This window comes from Mustela erminea, chromosome 15 (assembly GCF_009829155.1).
Source record: "Mustela erminea isolate mMusErm1 chromosome 15, mMusErm1.Pri, whole genome shotgun sequence".
In the NCBI taxonomy this organism is placed as follows: Eukaryota; Metazoa; Chordata; class Mammalia; order Carnivora; family Mustelidae; genus Mustela; species Mustela erminea.
In genome coordinates this window covers 1,115,837-1,134,748 of record NC_045628.1, presented here as the reverse complement: position 1 = coordinate 1,134,748, position 18,912 = coordinate 1,115,837, and the positions used below count along the sequence as shown (strand labels likewise).

Genomic DNA, 18,912 nt, shown 5'->3' with positions numbered 1-18,912 from the left:
GAGGAAGCACGTTCCCTGCTGAGCAGAGAGCCCGATGTGGGGCTCGATCCTGGGACCCTGAGATCATGACCTGAGCCGAAGGCAGCGGCTTAACCCACTGAGCCACCCAGGCGCCCTAAAAACATACTGATTCTAAACCCCATCTTTCAGCAATCAGGATGTCTTGATCTGGAATGGGGCCATGGTATCACCATGTTTTCAGGGGCGCCTGGGTGGCTCGACTCTTGACTTCAGCTCGGTCATGAACTCGGGGTCCTGCGACCAAGCCCCGAGCTGGGCTCGTGTTCAGCAGAGTCTGCTTCAGATTCTCTCCTTCTCCCTCGGTCCCACCACCTCCCCCCGCCCTGCTCACCCTTAACAAGTAAAATCTTTTCTTAAAAAACAGGTTTTTAAAGCTGTTTTAAAAACCTTAAAGAATAAAGCAAATTAAATGGGGGGGGGGGGTGATGGGTTTCTTTTCCAAACTCAGAAAAGAATGTCGGCACACAGCATACAACATATACAAGAATCAATGCAAACTATGTCGTAGTAAGCATAAAACATGAGCCCACAACACTCTGAGAGGGAAAAAAACCAACAGAAGACATCTTTGTGACTTGGAGTTAGACAAAGAGATTCTACATAAAATACCAAAATCCTAAACCATAACAAAATGTGATTACTGGAGTCCATCCACGATTAAACTCTTGCTGTGCAAAGGACAATGTTAAGAGAATGAAAATGCTCAGAAAACATTTGCAAAACACAGAAAAGGACTTGAATCCAGATGCACAGAGAGAACTCTCAAAATGCAGGAAAGGGGGGAAGAAAACCGTAAAAACAAAAGCAAAAGTTCCCAACGGACAATTCACCAAGAAGATGAACAGCAAAGAAACACAAGACAAGAGGGTCGAAGACATTGACCGTCAGGGAAACACAATTATATTTTTTGTAAAGATTTTATTTATTTATTTATTTGTCAGAGAGAGAGAGAGAGCGCGCGCGCGCGAGCGGGAGAACACAAGCAGGCAGAGAAGCAGGCTCCCCGGCTGAGCAAGGAGCCTGATGCGGGACTCGATCCCAGGACCCTGGGATCATGACCTGAGCTGAGGCAGAGGCTTAACAAACTGAGCCACCCAGGCGTCCCAGGGAAACACAATTTAAAGCCACAAAGAGCCACCATTATTCGTCTGTTAGAACCGCAGCAATAAAAACCACCCGGCAGGGAGCCCTCGGGGACTCGGTGAGCTCCCGGAGCTGGAACCGATGCTGATGCTGATGCTGATGCTCCGCAAAACATCCCGGCAGGGTCTCTAAAAGCTACGCATGCGTTCTCCGTGAGCCAAGCAGCCCCACGCGGGGGATTTACTCCACAGCCGCCGTTCACCTGAAGGGGTCCCCTCGGTAGCTCGGTCACCACATCCCACTCTTGCGCCCTGAAATTACCCAATTCAGAGTGATCTTTTTAAAACGTAAGTAGTACCATCGCTCTGCCTGAACCCTCCCAACACACCCAGAACAAAACCCAAACTCACCAGGACAGCCCGCCCAACCCGGCTCTTGCCCCTTCACGAGGCCCTCCCGCCCCCTCCCGCCCCCTCCGGCCCGCAGCTCTGCCTGCGCCCGGCCACACTTCCCCACCTTGCCCACCCTGGGGCACACGGCGCCTGCATCCCACGCAGACCTGGGCCGTCTTCCCCCACACCTTCCTGGGACTCCTTCCAGCACGTCACTTGGTTCTCTACTAAATGCCACCTGACCCTCCCGGGGCCTTCCCGTCCCAAGCACCACCCCGAACACGCACGCACGCAGGGCAAGCACAGAGCACACACTGTGTTCGGGACTCGGGGAGTACGGGGGGAGGGGGCAAAGGAAATAGACTGTTTCAGCGGAAACCTAACATTAGCGAGTGGTTTTAATTTTCTCCCTCATACTTTCCCACACTTTTAAAGTTTTCTAAGTAGTAAATGTTAATTTTATATATATTAAAAGTGGCACTGGGGTGCTTCGGTGGCTCAGTTGGTTATGCGTCCGACTCTTGATCCCAGCCCAGGTCTTGATCTCGGGGTTGAGTTCGAGCCCCCCAGCACTGCTCAGAGAGAAACAAAATGTGGCACTGGAAACTACGTGCTTACAAAGGGGTGCCTGTGCGGCTATTCTACTCAAAGATTACTTCAGATTCCCATGATCCTGAGTTCCACAAAAACACAGTTTACTAACAACCTATTCAAGTACATCAGACTAACGTCGCTACCAAAAGTCTCATTAAGTTTTGGTTTTTCTAACAAACACTCAAACCTCCTCCACACCAGAGGCGCGCCCCTGCCAGCGCCCCCACCCCCGCCCGTGTCTCTGCACGAGGCACTGGTCCCCTGCAGCATCTCACCCCGCCTCCTTGCCGACCAAGTCTGTTGTCTATCTTTCTTGCTGACATCAAACATTTGCAAACCCATCTTACTGTTTTTGAGTAAAACCTACCTAGCTTCCCAGGACAGCTGCACGGAACACGGACTATTGGCAATTAGCTGTTTAGCCAGCCTAACCATCGAAGATGAAATTGCGAAGTATAAGACAACGTTCACTACAGATCTCTAGGCTAACACTCCCCAAATCCTACTCGGTTTCTAGAGCAGCGCTAGGCTCAGTCGGGAACTGGAAGAGTATTCCCAAGTGGCCGCTCCACGCCCCACACCAGCAGCGGAACAGAGCAGCGGCTAACGAGGCCGTCTCGGCGAGAATCCGAGAAACAAGGCACGGACCTACACAGCTGATCAGCCTGTGGTCAGAGCTGCTCAGAAAATGGGCAGGATCCCACAATGACAAATGAAAGGGGGACCCCATAAAGTGGGCCACTTGGAGAAGGCCTCTCTGAGGAAGCAGCCCTCTGCCAGGAGGAGCCACTCGGCGCTACGTGAGCCACGGTGTGCGACCATGCACCTGATTTCCCAGAGGATGCCGGCGCCGGTGGGTTCGAAAATCCCAATCAGACAAGCTGAAGTCAGTCCGTCGAGACCCAGGTGAGGAGGCCCGGCTGTAGCTCTCTGATGACTGGCTCTGTCCAAGATTAAAAGAGTATTTAACTTTTTTTTTTTTTTTTTAAGCCACAACACACCTCAGGAATGTCTTCTGTTCCCACCTCCGAACCGCTCTGGGCGCCGGCAGCCTGGAAGGGAGGCCAGGGCTACTCCGCCCCGCCTCCGAGAAGAGCTGTTTAAGAAGACCCGGTACCAGTGAACTCCGGGACACGGCGTCCGACAAGTCCCCGAGAGCGGACACTGCGCTGACCCCACACGCCCTCCCTAGAACTAGCAGGTGAGGCCAGAGGCAAGAGGCCGTGCCACAGGCAGGGCCAGCACTATCCTGCCTCCACTCAGCTCACAGACAGGGAAGCTGTCAAGTGCGACACCGAAGAACAGGGGGGAAGGACTTCAAGACATCAGGTGCTGGAACCAGAGACGTGGGTCTCCCCAGCTCCGAGAGGAGGGTACTAAGTACCCCAACCCCAGCGCCACTGGGAGCTGAACACACGAGCTCACGGTGCACACGCTCTTCAGCGCAGACTAAGTACTTGAGAAGCATTAGCTATTTTTATGGCTGTTATTAATCTGAAAATGTTATTTCAAGGTATGTCACGTCTACTACCACCATCATAACCGCAACTCAACAAAGCACCCAGATTTAACCTCTCAGCAAGGTAATCTGCTCTTCATCCTGTACATTACACAGAGGAAACAAATTCTCCTCCCCCGGTGTGATGAGGCTTCTTCTCCAGAAAGAACCCAGAAGGATTCCACGCACACTCAGATCAAAGAAAACTGCACGCAGAGACGCAGGGAGAGGCGCGCGCCGCTCAGGCGAGCGCCAACACCGCCGCTGGGTGCCCTCGAGGGCATCCCAAGGTGACCAGGGCAGACTGAGCTGACCGGTAAGGCTGGACTCTGTGCCTCAGTGCTCCTCCTGCCTGCAGACGACGCTGCGGTCCTACAGGACCGGCGGACAAAGCACCAGCTGAACCACAGCTGCTTCGGGGCTCGGGAGTCAGCCGCGCCGCGTCCCTCCAGCTCATGCGCTCCCACAGATTCAGCACCCGGAGCCAGGGTCCCAAGATTAATTCCGGATAAGCAACCCATGTGGACAATTCAAAGGGACAAGGCACGAAGACTCAGACGCAGTAAGACACTGTCGACACAAACAACAAACAACCCAACAAACCAACCGCCGGGCAGCAGGGGCCCGTGACCCAGCGGTCCGGCTGACACAGATCACAGGTGATCCCATGCACAGTTCCCACCGAATGAAGCGCGGTGCTCCCAGACGAGAACTAAAACACAAACACATTGTTCTGGATCTTTGGTTCTCAGACTGTTCGGTCTCAGGCCCCCTTTCCACTCCGAGGATTAAGGATCCCCAGAAGGGTCTGGTTATTTAGACAGGTTAAACCTAACAGCACTTACTGTATTAGAAATTTAAATCAGGATTTTTGCATTTAACTCGTTTTAAAATGGTAAGACTACTAAGCATGACTTGAAAATGAAGCCGAAAACTCTGGAATTTCAGTATGTTAATGGACATTTGGTGCACATTTCAACATACGTTTATTGTAAGTGTCATTATTTTTATAATTTTTATTTACTTAAGAGACCGTGAGCTGGCCCATGAGTGGGGCAGAGAGAGAAGGGGCAGCAGACTCCCTGCAGAGCAAGAAGCCTCACCACGCGGGACCTGACCCGAGCTGCAGGCAGACACTGCACTGAGAGCCGACCAGGCACTCCTGATGTAGGTAGTAATGTCTAGTTAACACACACCAATTTCCCCAAGAATATGTAATCAGGGAAGACCATAACTTACCAGGAACTCCATCAAGAGCTGCACACCGTTTCTGGAAAATCATGACACCAAGAGCAACACCACCTGAGGCACAAGACCCAGGAAGACAAGACTCCTTCCTCGGCCTGCCCTGTGGCTCAGGACACACGCCCAGCGCCGCTACGCGGCAGGGGGTCCCCTTAAGTCAAGGCACAGGGTACGGTCATCACACCTGAGCATCTGCGTGGAAATACTCACCAAACAGAAACTCCTGTATTTGTGATCTCTTATGAAACAGTGAATTACAAAGTAAGAAAAGGAAAGTTGTCCCCGACAGAGGTGCAACACTGTAACATCAAGAACACTGTTTCCACAGACAGAAAGGACTCTCCAAAGACATAATACGGGAAACGTGCTCTGGGAGAGGGCCAGGGATGCAGGGAGACCTTTCCTGTCACTGATGGCAGTACGCATTTCTAGCAAATTCTCAGGCTGGAAAAGGTGAGAAATAATGGTTATACTAAATTTATAAAAATGTCAAATACCATCACACTTTGGTGCTTTGTGTCTGAGGGTCCCTTGAAGCCCACTAGAAAAAAATTTTTAGTACTCTATGAAAACCTGATTCATATGAAACTCATATGAAAAGTGATGGGGGGGGGGCGCCTGGGTGGCTCAGTGGGTTGAAGCCTCTGCCTTTGGGTCAGGTCATGATCCCAGGGTCCTCAGACTGAGTCCTGCATCAGGCTCTCTGCACACTGGGGAGCCTGCTTCCCCCTCCCCGCGCCAACTCTCTCTCTGCCTACTTGTCATCTAGGTCTGTCAAATAAATAAATAAAAGTGACAAAGAGCACCTGGAAGCTCAGTTAATTAAGCGTCCACCTCTTGATTTCAGCTCAGGGCTCAGGTCATGATCTCAGGCCCCTGGGATGGAGCCCCGCGTCGGGCTCCCGGCTGGGCTTGGAGTGGCTCAAGACTCTCGCATCCTCCCTCTGTCTCTGCCGCCCCTTCCCCAGCCCCCTAGCTCGGCTGGGTCGTGGAGTATGCAAGCTCATGAGCTCAAGCCCCACATCGGCGTAGGGCTTACTTTAGGGGAAAAAATAAGTAAATAAAACAGGTGTCCATGATTCGTCAGGATGGCAGCACTGAAAAAGCAGGAGTACTAAAGGGCGCCGCCCAGGGTGTGTGACGGGACAGAGGGAAAGGATGAACCCGAAGCCTTCAGTTATCGGAGAACCAGCACTCGTGAGAACGTCTTCTCAGGGCACCTGGGGCTCCGGTCCTGGGACGCGGCCCCGCGGGGCTCCCCGCACCCGCGCGCGCGCCGTCGAATGAATAACTAAGTAAACAAACTCTTTTTAAGGAGAGAAAAATGCTCGCGCCGTCCAACTCTGTAAAGTCCGCCAGCAGCCCGGCTCCGTTGCTCACTGAGGCGGAGCAAGTCGGACGCAGGCCGCGCCGCGCTGCGAACCGGTCAGCGGCGGACGCGCTCGGAGCAGCCGCAGGGAAGCGTCCCTGTCGGAGCCTGCGGGTGGTTCCGACTCGGCTCGGAGCAGGGGAGGGCGCGGCGCCCGCGGGCGGGGGCGCTCGGACCCCCTGGGAGCGCTCAGGCGGCCGCGGGCCGGAGCCTCCGACGGTCTCAGCCGCGGCGGGTTCACGCACGACAGCGACGAGCGGCCGGCGGCTTCCGCGTCCAGCCGCGAGGCGCAGGCGGGGGAGCGCGGCCCGGGCCCGGGGAACCGCGCGGACCCGCGGGCACCGAGGCGCCGCATCCCCCGGCCCCCGCCCGCCGCTGCGGATTCCCCGCGCCCCGCCCAGCACGCGGCGGCCCCCGGGGGCCCGCGCCCCGCATCCCGCCCGCGGCGAGTTCGCGGAGGGTCTCGGGCCGCGTCGGGCGCTGACGGACGGGGCCGGCGTCCGCGACCCCCCAGGACGCCCCGCGGTGTCCCCGCGCGTCCCGCAGGACAGGCCGAGCGGCGCCGTGTCCCGAGGCCCCGCGCCCGCCCAGCGTCTTCCCGCCCCGTCCGGGACCGGCCTCGGCGGGGCGCGCGGGAGGTCCGGGGGGCGCTCGGGCCTCAGGAGGGAAACGCGGCCGGGAGCGGCCGGGTCCGCCCGAGGCGCAGGGAGCGGGGCGGCTCGCCGCGTCCCCCCCGCTGACAGCCCACGCCCCGCGCCCCGCGCCCCCCACCAGGCGGGCGGAGGCCTGCGGCCGGCCCCGGAGCCCCGACCCGGACCGCGGCGCGGGGGGCGCTGACTCAGCCCTGCCGGGCCGGCTGCCCCCCGCCTCCGCCCGGGCTGCAGCACAACGCCGGCCCCGCGCCCCGCGCCCCGCGCCCCTGGACGCGCCCCGGCCGCGAGCCGCCCGCCCGGCCCCGCTACCTTCGCTCCTGCCCAGGATGCGGCAGCACAGGGTCTGCAGCAGCACGTTCGGGGACTTCTGGTCCGGGGTCGCCATGCTCGCCCTGCGGAGCCCCCGCCCGTGCCCGGCCGCCGCTCGCCTCGCGGCCTCCCGACCCGCGCGACAGGCTACGGCCCCGCGGGCAGCGCCGGCGACGACGCCGCCATTTTAGCGGAACCCGCCGAGGCCGCGCGCCCTTCCCACAAGGCTCCGCTTCTTCCGGCGCCCGGGGCCGCGGGTGCGCCGGCCTGAGCGTCCCCCGGTCCGTCCGCGCGCGGTCCCCCGACCACAGCCGCCGGGCCTGGAGGGTTCCGGCCCCGGCCGCCCCGGCCCCAGCGGCCGTCGGAGCGCGGAGCCGCCGCCCGCCCCGCCCACGTCCGGCCGGAGGGTCCCGACGGCCCCGCCCACGTCCGCCCGGAGGGTCCCGACGGCCCCGCCCCTGCACACACGACGGCCCCGCGCGGCGGTCGGTGGCCCGGGTCTCCGGGAGGGGTCAGGGGCGGCGCCCGCCGGGATCCGGGCCGCAGGGATCCGGGCCGCAGGGATCCGGGCCGCAGGGCCCCGACGGCCGGCCACGCACGGAAGGACGCGAGAGCCGCTGCCCCGCAGAGCAGACGCGGGGCCGTCGGACACGGAGCCCCGCGGAGGACGAGGCCGCCGCCGAGCCGACCCTGCCCACCCCGGCGCCGTCTGCCCAGCCCGAAGCCCAGCCCCGGCCGCGCAGGGGACCGCGGAGAAGGACGGGGTCCCGGACGCCCTGAGACGATTGCGGGGCATCGGGACCTGCCCTGCCGGCGACTGCGGCGGCCGGACCCCCGCGGGAGCTCAGGGCCGTCGCGGGTGTCCCCGGAGGCCTGGGTCGGACGCCCCCGCGGACAGGGCGCAGGTGGCCGTCGGCGGCCCGCGGGGAGGCCCTGACAGAGGCGCGGCCGCGTGCGGAGGCGGCCGGAGGACGTCTGACCTCTGTCCTGACCCCGTCCGGACTCCCCGTCAAGGAGGCACAGAAGAGAGAGGACGGACGTCACCGTGTCGCGTCGTCGGGCGCTTATGGGCTGGTGGGGTCCGGCTGCACAGGGCCGGGGAAGAGCCACGAGCTGTGGGACAGAAAGACCCTGGGTGCCTCCAGTGTCACTAAGGACAGGACCGGGCGGCCGGGAGGGCTCGAGGGTGGCTGTGCGCAGGACCGGCCGGCTGCCCGGAGCGCTCTCAGGGCCGTCCACTGCCCTCCCCTGATCTGCCCCACATTCCCGAGAGCGCTGCCACGCAAGCTCCGGGCACTGCTGGCCTCCTGGCAGGCTCAGCCAGACCAGTCCCTGCCGGGGAAATGGAGGGCACAGGGAGACCACCGAGGCTCTCAGCCTAGAGCCTCTGCCCTCTCCCGTCCAGGCCCGCAGCAGGAGGTTCTCTGAGGCAGCGCCTGCGACCAGCCCGCCCCTCCCGTCATGTTCCAGCCCCTCTGTGCGGCTCTCCTCACAGATCTCACTCCCGCCGGAAGAGTCCAGACGCGGGACACAGGGACATCAGCTCTTCTGAGGGTCTCTTCAGCCCTAGGCGAAGTAGCCGCTTCCTGCCCCGCTCCTCCGAGTGCCTCCCCGCCTCCTTCAACCCCACGTAACCAAGTCCTCTGCCGGGCCCTGCGCTGAGATTGCCGGAGTGGTTTCCGTTTTGCAGACTGACCCCACCGTATAGTTGATGCTCATGGGAATGGTCCCAGGGAAGAGATCCTCCGTCGGGATCCCAGGAGCAGGTAGCTCCCACGCCTGAGCTCAGACATGTTGGGATTTCTTTCTTTAAGATTTCATTTGTTTGAGAGAAAGACGGTATGCGGGGGACGTGCAGACGGAGAGGGAGAGAGACTCTCAAGCACACTCTACCCTTGAGCGCAGGCGCGGGGCTCGATCTCACAACCCCGAGATCATGACCTGAGCCGAAATCTGGAGTCAGACGCCCAACTGACGGAGCCCCCCAGGCCCCCCAGTTGGGGATCTTTCTGCATGTGAAATCTGTTCATGTCGAAGCACCAAAGCTGGCTGAGAGCAGGATCTGGGGAGGGGGAGCAGCTGCTGTCGGCCACTGTCTTGGTAGCAGGGATGACACCAAGACAGCAGAGCGGCGGCCCAGACTGGGCTGCGTCTGGGAAGCCTGGGTATAGTTTAAGGCGCAGCCATAGGGCCACGGAGCTCCAACAGCGGCCCTAAGAAGCAGCTCTTGTTTTTTTTAATTTATGTAAGATTTTATTTATAGAGAGGGAGACTGCCTGAGTGGGAAGAGGGCTAGAGGGAGAAGGAGAAGGTCTCCAGAAAACTGCTCTGAGCAGGGAGCCCAAGTGGGGCTCAAGCTCCCAACCCTGAGATCATGACCCAAGCTGAAACCAATAGTTGGATGCCTAATCAACTGAGTCACCCAGGAGCCCCCTTTTTTTTTTTTTTTAAGATTTTTTACTTATTTTTAAGTCATTTCCACACCCGACATAGAACTGAGGGCCAGATTCTAGACTCAACTGTTTAGGTTGTAATTATGGTGCAAGTTGGACACGCTGTCTTGCCAAGAGTCTTCTATTAAGGGCAGGACATTAATTGAGAAGAAGAGGGACCCTGAGATGTGGGGCAGAGACATTAGAGTCACTGTGAAACCGCTAGTCAGTGGGACCTGCAAAATCCAGTGTGTAAAACCTCCCCCGTCTGCCGAGAATGGCCTTGAAACCCTTGATTGCCTGAAACAATTAGAACAGATTTTTCTCGTTAGCAAGTAATTAAGCTGGAATTCCACAGGATGCGAGTAATCCAGAGGAAGGACAGCAAGCCTGTGACAGAGACACAAAAATGAAAAGTGACCTTCCAAATAAACCAGGCGGTCCATGTAACTAAATCCTTGTCCTCATGGGGCGCCTGGGGGGCTCAGTGGGTTAAGCCGCTGCCTTCGGCTCAGGTCATGGTCTCAGGGTCCTGGGATGGAGCCCCGCATCGGGCTCTCAGCTCAGCAGGGAGCGAGCCTGCTTCTCCCTCTCCCTCTGTCTGCCTCTCTGCCGACTTGTGACCTCTCTCTGTCAAATAAATAAAATCTTTAAAAAAAAAAAAAAAAAGCCTCCTGGGACCCTGGGGGCTGGGTGACGAGTCTGCCTCTGGCTCAGTTTGCGGTCTTGGGTCCTGGGGTCGGGTCCCGAATCCGACCCCCTGCTCCAGCGGAAAGCCTGCTTCTCCCTCTGCCTCTGCCTCCCCTCCACGTGCCCTCCCCACCCCCACCAAATCAATCAATCAATAAATCTTAAGTAAGTGTTCTCCTGTCTTCGGAATGCCCTGCAGAGGCAAGAGTACTAACTGATATCAGACTTTGATCAATCAGACTTCATAAAATCCCAGTAACCAGTGCAGAATGTATTGATGATTACTAAACGGCAAAAGAAAGAATATAGAATGAAAAATTTTCCTCCACAAAAAGAGGTAAAAAGGAACACAGAGCAAGAGGAACAAGAGAAAACGTATTACGACGGTGTACTGAAGCCAGAACATCTCCCGCATTACGCTGAATGGAAGGGCCCTGTCCGCCGATTCAGGCCCAAGCCTAGGTACAGCCGCGTGGGCGCGTTCCGTGCACCTGACTCCGCACCTAGTTGGTATTGACCTTGATCGTGAGCCTGAGCTCATGCTGGTCCAGCCTCTCCGGGGCAAAGTCACTCTTCTCTTCCTGTCCACATGTGCTGCCCACGCTTTCGGCGTGGGGAGCTAGGCTCTGCGTCCCTAAGTAGGAGGTGTCCGCGGGGACCAAACGAAACTGGCGTCCTCGGGAGATCTGTGTGTGCTCCCCGTGCCGAGCGGTCTGCTTCAGTCCGTACGTGCCCCTGCGCGGGGACTTCACGCTCTGGGCTACACCCCCACCACCCTACCCGCCGCATCGCTCCGGCCTCGGCCCCCCACACCTCTTTCCCTTGACTCCCGTCTGCCTTCGACACCCGCTCATCATCGTGAGTTTTTAGAAATTAACGGGTTCGCTTCATGTTTTGTACTACCGTTTCGGATTTGTAAAAATATTGAGTCGAGGGCACAGGGAGTCCCACGTGGGCACCCGTCCCTGGCACGCCGTGTCTCCTGCTAGTAATATCTTGCCTCAGTGTGTGTATTTGTTACAGCTCGTGAGCAGCACGGACACACCGTTGTTAACCGAGGTCCACAGCTTACACGGGTCCAGGGCCCCGGGGGACGGCATACGGGGAGGAGACTGGACGTTCCATGGTCACGTACCGGGCTCTCGTCTGAGGCAGGGCTGTGCGGGATGCCGTGGCCCACAACTTCTGCCTGTCGCCCTTCGGTCCCGTTGTCCCCTGTGCGCAGGCTACTCCGCACGAGCGCGCAGGTCTGTCCCCCTTCGCCCCGACAGAGGCTGTGAAGCCCTCCTCTACCTTGCACGTCCCACGCGACGCTGCGGGAACACTGCATTCGGGCTGTCTACCTGGGAAGCCTCGTGGCAGGGGTCGCGGGACGCTCCTCTGCTGCTCAGATCTTCTCGCGCCTGACTGACTGAGCCTCAGGAAAGAGCTTTCAAGTTACAATTAATTTATAAATTGATATGCACATTTCGTCTTTGAGATCATAATGATTTACTGTTCTGACATCAGATCAACAGAAAGAAACTCCAATTAGGCTTTGAAAACTCATATATTTCAGGAAAATGTCGTTTAACCATCGTCCGTGGATGGATGAATTACTCAGGAGTCAAGTCTTTGAGACGCTGTCCTTTTGTTACCTTGTCTCGTGTGCACATGGTGCTTCTTAACACTTTTTAAAAATTGGAATTGATTTTCAAAGCTTGACATTTGACAGGCTTTGCTATAAATATCGCGGGATGGAAGACTGTCTGCTGCTCTCCGCGTGCGCCGGAGCCCTCACCCCCTCTCCGAGAACCGTTTTGGCCTCACGTATTTTATCCTGCTGCTTGGGTCTCTACTTGCCGTTTGCGAAGCCCATTAAATTTCTCGGGATGGTGTTCAACTGGAATGTTCATCCTTTAATTCCCAACGTATCCTGAATTAATTTTAAAACACTGTAAGGAAGGGACTATAAATGGTTTTTCATGCTGAGGATGAAACATCTGTTTGAGCCCAGAATGCTCTTCTGCACCTCACAGCCCCCCGAACGGTGCTCCTTCCTTCCACGGACTTTTTTCCTCCCAAACTGGCTGAACGTTGCCTTCTCTCAGCTGGGGGTGGGGACCGAGCTGCGTGGGGAGTGATAAGGGGAAAGGGATGGGGGGAGCCTGCGTCTCCCAGCGGATGAGTAACCTCTGGGATGCTGGGGTCCCAGGTCAGCACGGGTCTGGCTGATCTATTTGGAAAATGAAACCTACCTCGGAGATTAAGGACAGGACAGCACCTTTCAGGCTAGGGTGACAGTGGGTCTGGCCCCTCTCGCTGGCCCCGGGGCGAACAAGGAGGGTGTGTCTTCTCCTTTCCCGGCTTCCAGCCTTTGCTAAAGCTCTTGTAGGGCCAGGCTCGCCCCCGAACCCAGTTTGATCTCCCAGGCGGGGTCCCGGATGCTGAGCTTCTAGGACCCAGACCGGCTCTGTCCAAATCCGTGACCCACCGCACCCCCCAGGCTCCACGGGGAATGCAGCGTCCTTGAGTTGGGGGGTCACGGGCTTCCGTTGGGCTGCTCCAGTCACCTCGGGCGGGCGTCCTGGCTCCGTGGCGGGAGCAGTGGCGGTCGGGGGACAGCTCTGTGAGCCCAGGGCTGCGGGGGGCACTCGCCTCCGCAACTCGCATGCCCGTCTGGGGCTCAGCTTCCCGGACGAGGAAGGGAAGCTAAGACTGGAGGCTACAGGTAACTTGCCCGAGTCTACAGCCATGGGGGGACCCAGGGTTCAAGTCCACAGCCATGGGGGGACCTTGCCCAAGTCCACAGCCCAAGTCCACAGCCATGGGGGGACCTTGCCCAAGTCCACAGCCCAAGTCCACAGCCATGGGGGGACCCAGGGTTCAAGTCCACCGCGAAGCCCCCCGGGACCGGTGCTTTTCAGCGCTCCAAACGCGCCCCCGCATCAAAGACATTTTTGACGGCTTCATGGACTTGGATAACCGCTCGTCTGCGCTTCGGGCCCAGGAGCTCCGGGAAAGCTGCGCAGGGGAGATCTGATAAGGCATTTGAAGAAAGAAGTTAATTAGTTTTCCGGATGATTAGAGGGCTTATTCCCCTTTTGCTGGAACAAATGCTTTGCCGAGTTAATAATGCAGACATGAAGAGCCTCTCTCGGCCACAAAACCCTCAGCTGGGAGCTCCTGAAGGAGCAGCGCGGCCGCCCGAGGCCTCGCAGACACTGGGAATCAGGGAGCTTTGTGCTCCGTGATTGAATTGAAGCACATGAGTCGCTGGCCGGCGCGTTTATTTCTATAAATACCCATTATAAATTCCCCGCAGCAGCGGAACGCGGCTCCTCTCTGCAGAGTGGAGAAAAGCATTTGTTCTCGGTCACGATCTCCTATTCGCTGGGCCTCGCAAGACAGCTCAAGCGACCACGGAGCCCCGTGCCCAGCTGCACTGCTCTGTCCCTGGAGCAGAACGTCGCCTGCACGCGTTGGGGAAGGGACCGCTGTGGCTGGCGGAGGGCACAGAAGCCGCACCGAGGGAACTTCACCCTGTGCCTTACACCAACACTTCGATCGCACCAACCGTCCCACGACGCAACCAGTGTGTGAGGTCACTGTGAGATACGGGAGGCGGCCGGAAGCCCCCCCCCAGCCCCCCACGAGGTCTCACGGAGCACAGCACGCCGGGGCCACTGCTTCAAAGCCCCATCATTGTCAGGGGTGTGGCAGGAAGGCCCGAGTCTGAGCCAGCGAGGACAGGTCGGCGCTCTGGTCTCTGCCCCAGGCAAGGGCAAGGGCAAGGGCAAGGGCGAGTCAGTTCACTCCCCAAACTCCTTCTAACTCAAAAACTCCAACTGCACTTAGGTGACTGATTTCTGACCCTTCATGTCCCATGAAACCTGACCTCGCCTTCGTCCTGCAGCATCGCGGACCTGGGACCCCCGAGTTCTGGGCGCCGAGCACCCAGCCCCGAGCTCCGGGCACAGCCCCGTTAGCTTCTGTGTTAGCAGTGGGCAGTTTCTCTGTTGCCCCATCTAAAACCGGGTCCTTGTCTTCTCCCTACGACTTCATTTAGTAACTGATTCTCTACATTTGGTAGGTTTGTTTTGCTCCGTTTTTAAATTCAGAAGCTGTTGAGAATTCAACATAACAATCTTTTTTTTTTTTTTTTAAAGATTTTATTTATTTATTTGACAGAGAGAGAAATCACAAGTAGGCAGAGAGTCAGGCAGAGAGAGAGAGAGAAGCAGGCTCCCGCTGAGCAAAGAGCCCGATGCGGGGCTCGATCCCAGGACACTGAGATCATGACCTGAGCCGAAGGCAGCGGCTTAATCCACTGAGCCACCCAGGCGCCCCTCAACATAACACTCCTAAATGCTAAGAAAACCCACCGATTGATCACAGTTAACTTTATCTTTGGTTGACAGGATGGGGTCAAAGGTCACGGGCGCTGCCGCGGAGGAGAAGAAAGGAAAGCCAGAGGAGAGGGAGGGAAGGAATCTTGGGTCGGCCTCGGCCTCGGATTTTCTCTGGCTTGCTGGCTCCGGGATGACACCCCGCTGCTGATCCCAGCGGGGCCGCAGTCCGCCTTCCCTGTCCTGTAGCCGACTGTCCTGCAGAGGGTAAAAGCGGCTGCTTAAGCTCTGGCTCCGGGATTCCCGAAACATTTCAGTGATGAACAAATAGGAGTCCCCGCCCTCCTGCGTGAAGAAAACCGGGTCCAAGTCCAGTGCCCTGATGCCGGGAGGTTTCCTTAGCCTCCCCCAACCCCCAACACCCACCTCCCCCCTACATACCTCCCCATACCTCCGCTACCTTCCCAGCGTCCCCCGCGACCCCCACCTCCCCCATCTCTGCCACCTCCCCCACCGCCCACAGCGCCTTCGGTTCTCAGCTCACTTTCCAGGGCTTTCCTCCATATATTTTCCTACAAATGTTAGGTCCGTTATTAAAAGAAACGAGACTGAGATGGTGAAAGTTATTTAAAGCTTTATTTTATGATGAATATTAGAAGTCAGACTGACCGGCCAGGGCTGCTCCGAGGAGAGCGACCACCCCAGCTTACAGGCTCAAGAATTGACTGACTGACCCATCAGGGCCGCCTCCGAAGAGGGCGACCCCTCCCCATCTTAGAGACTACCTTTTATAGAGCAACAGTCTGGCCACACATAGGTGGCCAATGAGATTGTAGTCATGTTAGGTCACACTAGGTGGCCAATTGAATTACAGTTTACCTTATAGTAGCTGTTTGAGCCAACCTATTGCTCTGGTCAGAATTGGTGCTCAAGGTTGGCGCCCAAACAGCGGGGTTTACATTCTTTGGTGGTTAGGGAGACAGTATGTGTGTTTCTTACTGACTGGATGTCTCCACCTGGCCCGACTTGTCCTTGTATTCTGGGCTCTGTTATCAAGAACTGGCAGACCTGGCCTTGTATTCTGGGCTGTTATTAGGAACTGGATGACCATATTTTACTGGTTTCCCAGATTGCTTCTAAGTAAGCTTCTCTGGGGGGAGGGGGGCAGGGTCAGTTTAAGTTTTACTGCACGAACAACAAAATGGCTTTTAACCAAGATGGAGTCGCTCTGGCTAAATAAGTCCTTACACAAAATTACTTTGATTTTATTGGCAATATTATATATACACAATTCTCTAAAAACTCATTTTAAACCATATTAGTTAATTAGCTAATTAAATTAAAGGCAAAAATAAACTATAGGGACTACACCAAAATACGAAGGTTTTGCACACTGAAGGAAACCATCAATGAAGCGAGAAGACCACCTGCCGAATGGGAGAAGATATTTGCGAATGACTTATCCAGTAAAGAGTATCCAAAATGCATAACGAACTGATACAACTCAATACCAAAAAACCCAACAAACCCCAAATAATCTGATGGGAAAATGGGCTAAAGACCTAAACAGGCATTTCTCCAAAGAAAATATCCGGGTGGTCACAGACGTATGAAAAGATGCTCAACATCACCAATTATCAGGGAAATGCAAATTAAAACCACAGTGAGGGGCGCCTGGGTGGCTCAGTTGGTTGGGCGTCTGCCCTCAGCTCGGGTGGCCATGTCGGGGTCCCGGGATGGAGCCCCGAGCCGGACTCCCTGCTGCGCCGCGAGCCTGCTTCTCCCTCTGCCCCTCCCCTGCTTGCATTCCCTCTCTCGCTGTCTCTCCGTCAAGTAAATAAAATCTTAAAAAACAAACCACAGCGAGATACCACCTCACAACTGTCAGAACGGCTAGAATCAAGAAAAGAAACAACAGGTGTCGGTGAGGAGGAAAGGAAGGTTCGGCGCCGTCGGTGGGAGTGAAGCCGGGCAGCCACTGTGGGAAGCGGTGTGGAGGGGCCTCCAAAAATTAAAAATAAAAGTATCCTGTGACCCAGTAATTCCTCTACTCGCGTGTGTGCACACGTGAGAGATACAGACCGTGTGCATAGATCTATGTGACGGAAGATCGCTCAGCCATAAAAAAAGATGAGATCTTGCATCTGTGACAACATGGCTGGACCCAGAGGGTATTGTACTAAGTGAAATAAGCCAGAGAAAGTAAAATATCATGATTTCACTTATATGTGGACTCTAAAAAGAAAACAAATGAACCCACGAAAACCAGAAACAGACTCAGAAGGACAGAGAACATAGTGGCCATTGGGGGTGGCCCAAAGCGGGAGGGGATGGGCCCGCAGGTGAGGGACTCGCGGGTACAAAACTAGAGAGTCGGGGGATGAAAAGCACAGCGTCAGGACATCGGCAGTCCCGTGTGGTGACATCGAATGGTAACAGACGGTGACTACGCCTGCAAGGGCACGGTATAATGGGCAGGATCGTTGAGCCCCTGAAACCAGTATTACATTGTATAGCAACTATAGTTAAATAATAAAAAATAATTAATTGTTTTCTGTTTCCGAGATGAGAATGTACACTGAAAAATTGAGAAACCGGGGCGCCTGGGTGGCTCCGTGGGTTAAGCCTCTGCCTTTGGCTCAGGTCATGATCTCAGGGTCCTGGGATCGAGCAGGAAGCCTGCTTCCTCCTCTCTCTCTCTGCCTGCCTCTCTGCCTACTTGTGATCTCTGTCTGTCAAATAAATAAATAAAATCTTTAAAAAAAAAAAAAAAGAAAGAAAGAAAAATGGAGAAACCAGGACACACTACGTAGCCCACAATGATGGACACAATTGCTGCCGCAGGTGTTGTCACCACAAATGGTTCAGCATCTACACACCCAGGCTTCTCTCCCTGTGCATGTGTGAACCCACACCTGGACTTGTACCGCACGCACTGTCTGCGGCCTCCCGTCGCACCCAGGGATCTACTTCATGTCTCTGTCGTCACACGGGACTCAGCCCCCTTAATGGCCGCATCGCGTTCTAGGCTGGTGGACACTGGTCGTCTGTGCTATCCATTTCCGTCTCGTGGTCTTGGATATCCAGTTCGTTTTCAGATTTTTCTTTATTACGTGTAAGAAACATTAAAGCCATTTAAAAGTAGCTTTGGACCCAAGCCATTGGGAAAGCCTATTTGTAAAGCCCCGAATTTGGGTTGAACAATTGCCCTAAGTCTTTACTGAAAACGTCGACTTGAAGCTGCGTTTCTCACTTAGCCAACCTGTTGGAAAGTTCGTGACGTTTGGGGATGGCCGTGGTCTTTATGCCTCCACAGGCCCCTCCGCAAACGTAACGGGGTAGTACCAGGAGGTGGAAAGGGAACAGGTTTGGGGCTGGAAGAAGAGGCTGTAGGTCTTGGCTCTGCCGTGGGCCATCTGGGCGACTGTGGCAAAGGCAAGAAATCGTGGCTTCCTGGTCTGCAGCGTGGGCGGCCACGATAAATACCGGGAAGGGGCTACGTGAGCCAAAGTCTTACAAACCCCCATATGTCTGCCTGGGGCCGCGGTTGTACTCGTCACGGACAGTTCTAAGTGAGACCGTTTTCCTCAGCAAACCTTCCTGATGCGGGAACTGGGGTCCCTGTTCTAGAAAGGGGACCAAGGATCAGAGAAGTTGTGCTTTGCCCGAGCTCACGGGGTAGGAAATGGCCAGACAGAGGCTGGAATTCATGTGTCTTCCTGCTACAGCTCACGAGCTCACTGCCTGAGTACAGATTTGTAATAGAAGTTCAAGGTACCACTTGGAATTTAAATTTAAGATCCTTATTTGAAAATAAAATAAAATAATAAAATCCTTGTTTGAGCAGTAATGGTGTGTAAGACACATTCATACTACGTACATTAACACCGTCGAAAAATTAAGAGTAAGAACTCAGTATAAAATTGCATATTGAAAGTCTCAATGTAAAATTGTAATATGCAATTGTATAAAATTGTGTATTTTTTAAAAAGTTACTAACTGACTTGTACGATGTCACAAAGCTGCTCTTTCCGTCCGTTGTTTTCGCGGCTCTCAGGACAGGGTCTGGGACCCCGGTGCAGGGCGCAGTCAGGGATATTTTCCGTGTATTCGACGCAGGAGCTCACACTCAGTCACGGACGCGATCTCCGACGGAAAAGGTAGGAAACGGGTATTCGGTTCGGATTTTTCCCTCCATCCTGCAAACACGCAGAGGATGGCCGGCCTCCGGCTGCTGACCCTGCACCACTTTTTGGCGCCCGGACACCGGTGCCCTTCAGGGCCCAGGATGGGCTTCG

General features: G+C 56.0%; 1 protein-coding gene across 2 annotated transcripts in view; it reads right to left on the bottom strand.

Moving 5' to 3' along the window:
* Positions 1–7,392, bottom strand: part of TUBGCP3 (tubulin gamma complex associated protein 3) — a 64,906-nt gene extending 57,514 nt beyond the window's left edge. For both annotated transcript variants that reach the window (XM_032314475.1, XM_032314476.1), the window contains exon 1: positions 7,165–7,392. In XM_032314475.1, coding sequence (XP_032170366.1) covers positions 7,165–7,240 — 76 coding nt within the window. In that variant the 5' untranslated portion in view covers positions 7,241–7,392. The remainder of the gene's footprint in view (positions 1–7,164) is intronic.
* Between the last annotated feature and the right edge of the window lie 11,520 nt (positions 7,393–18,912).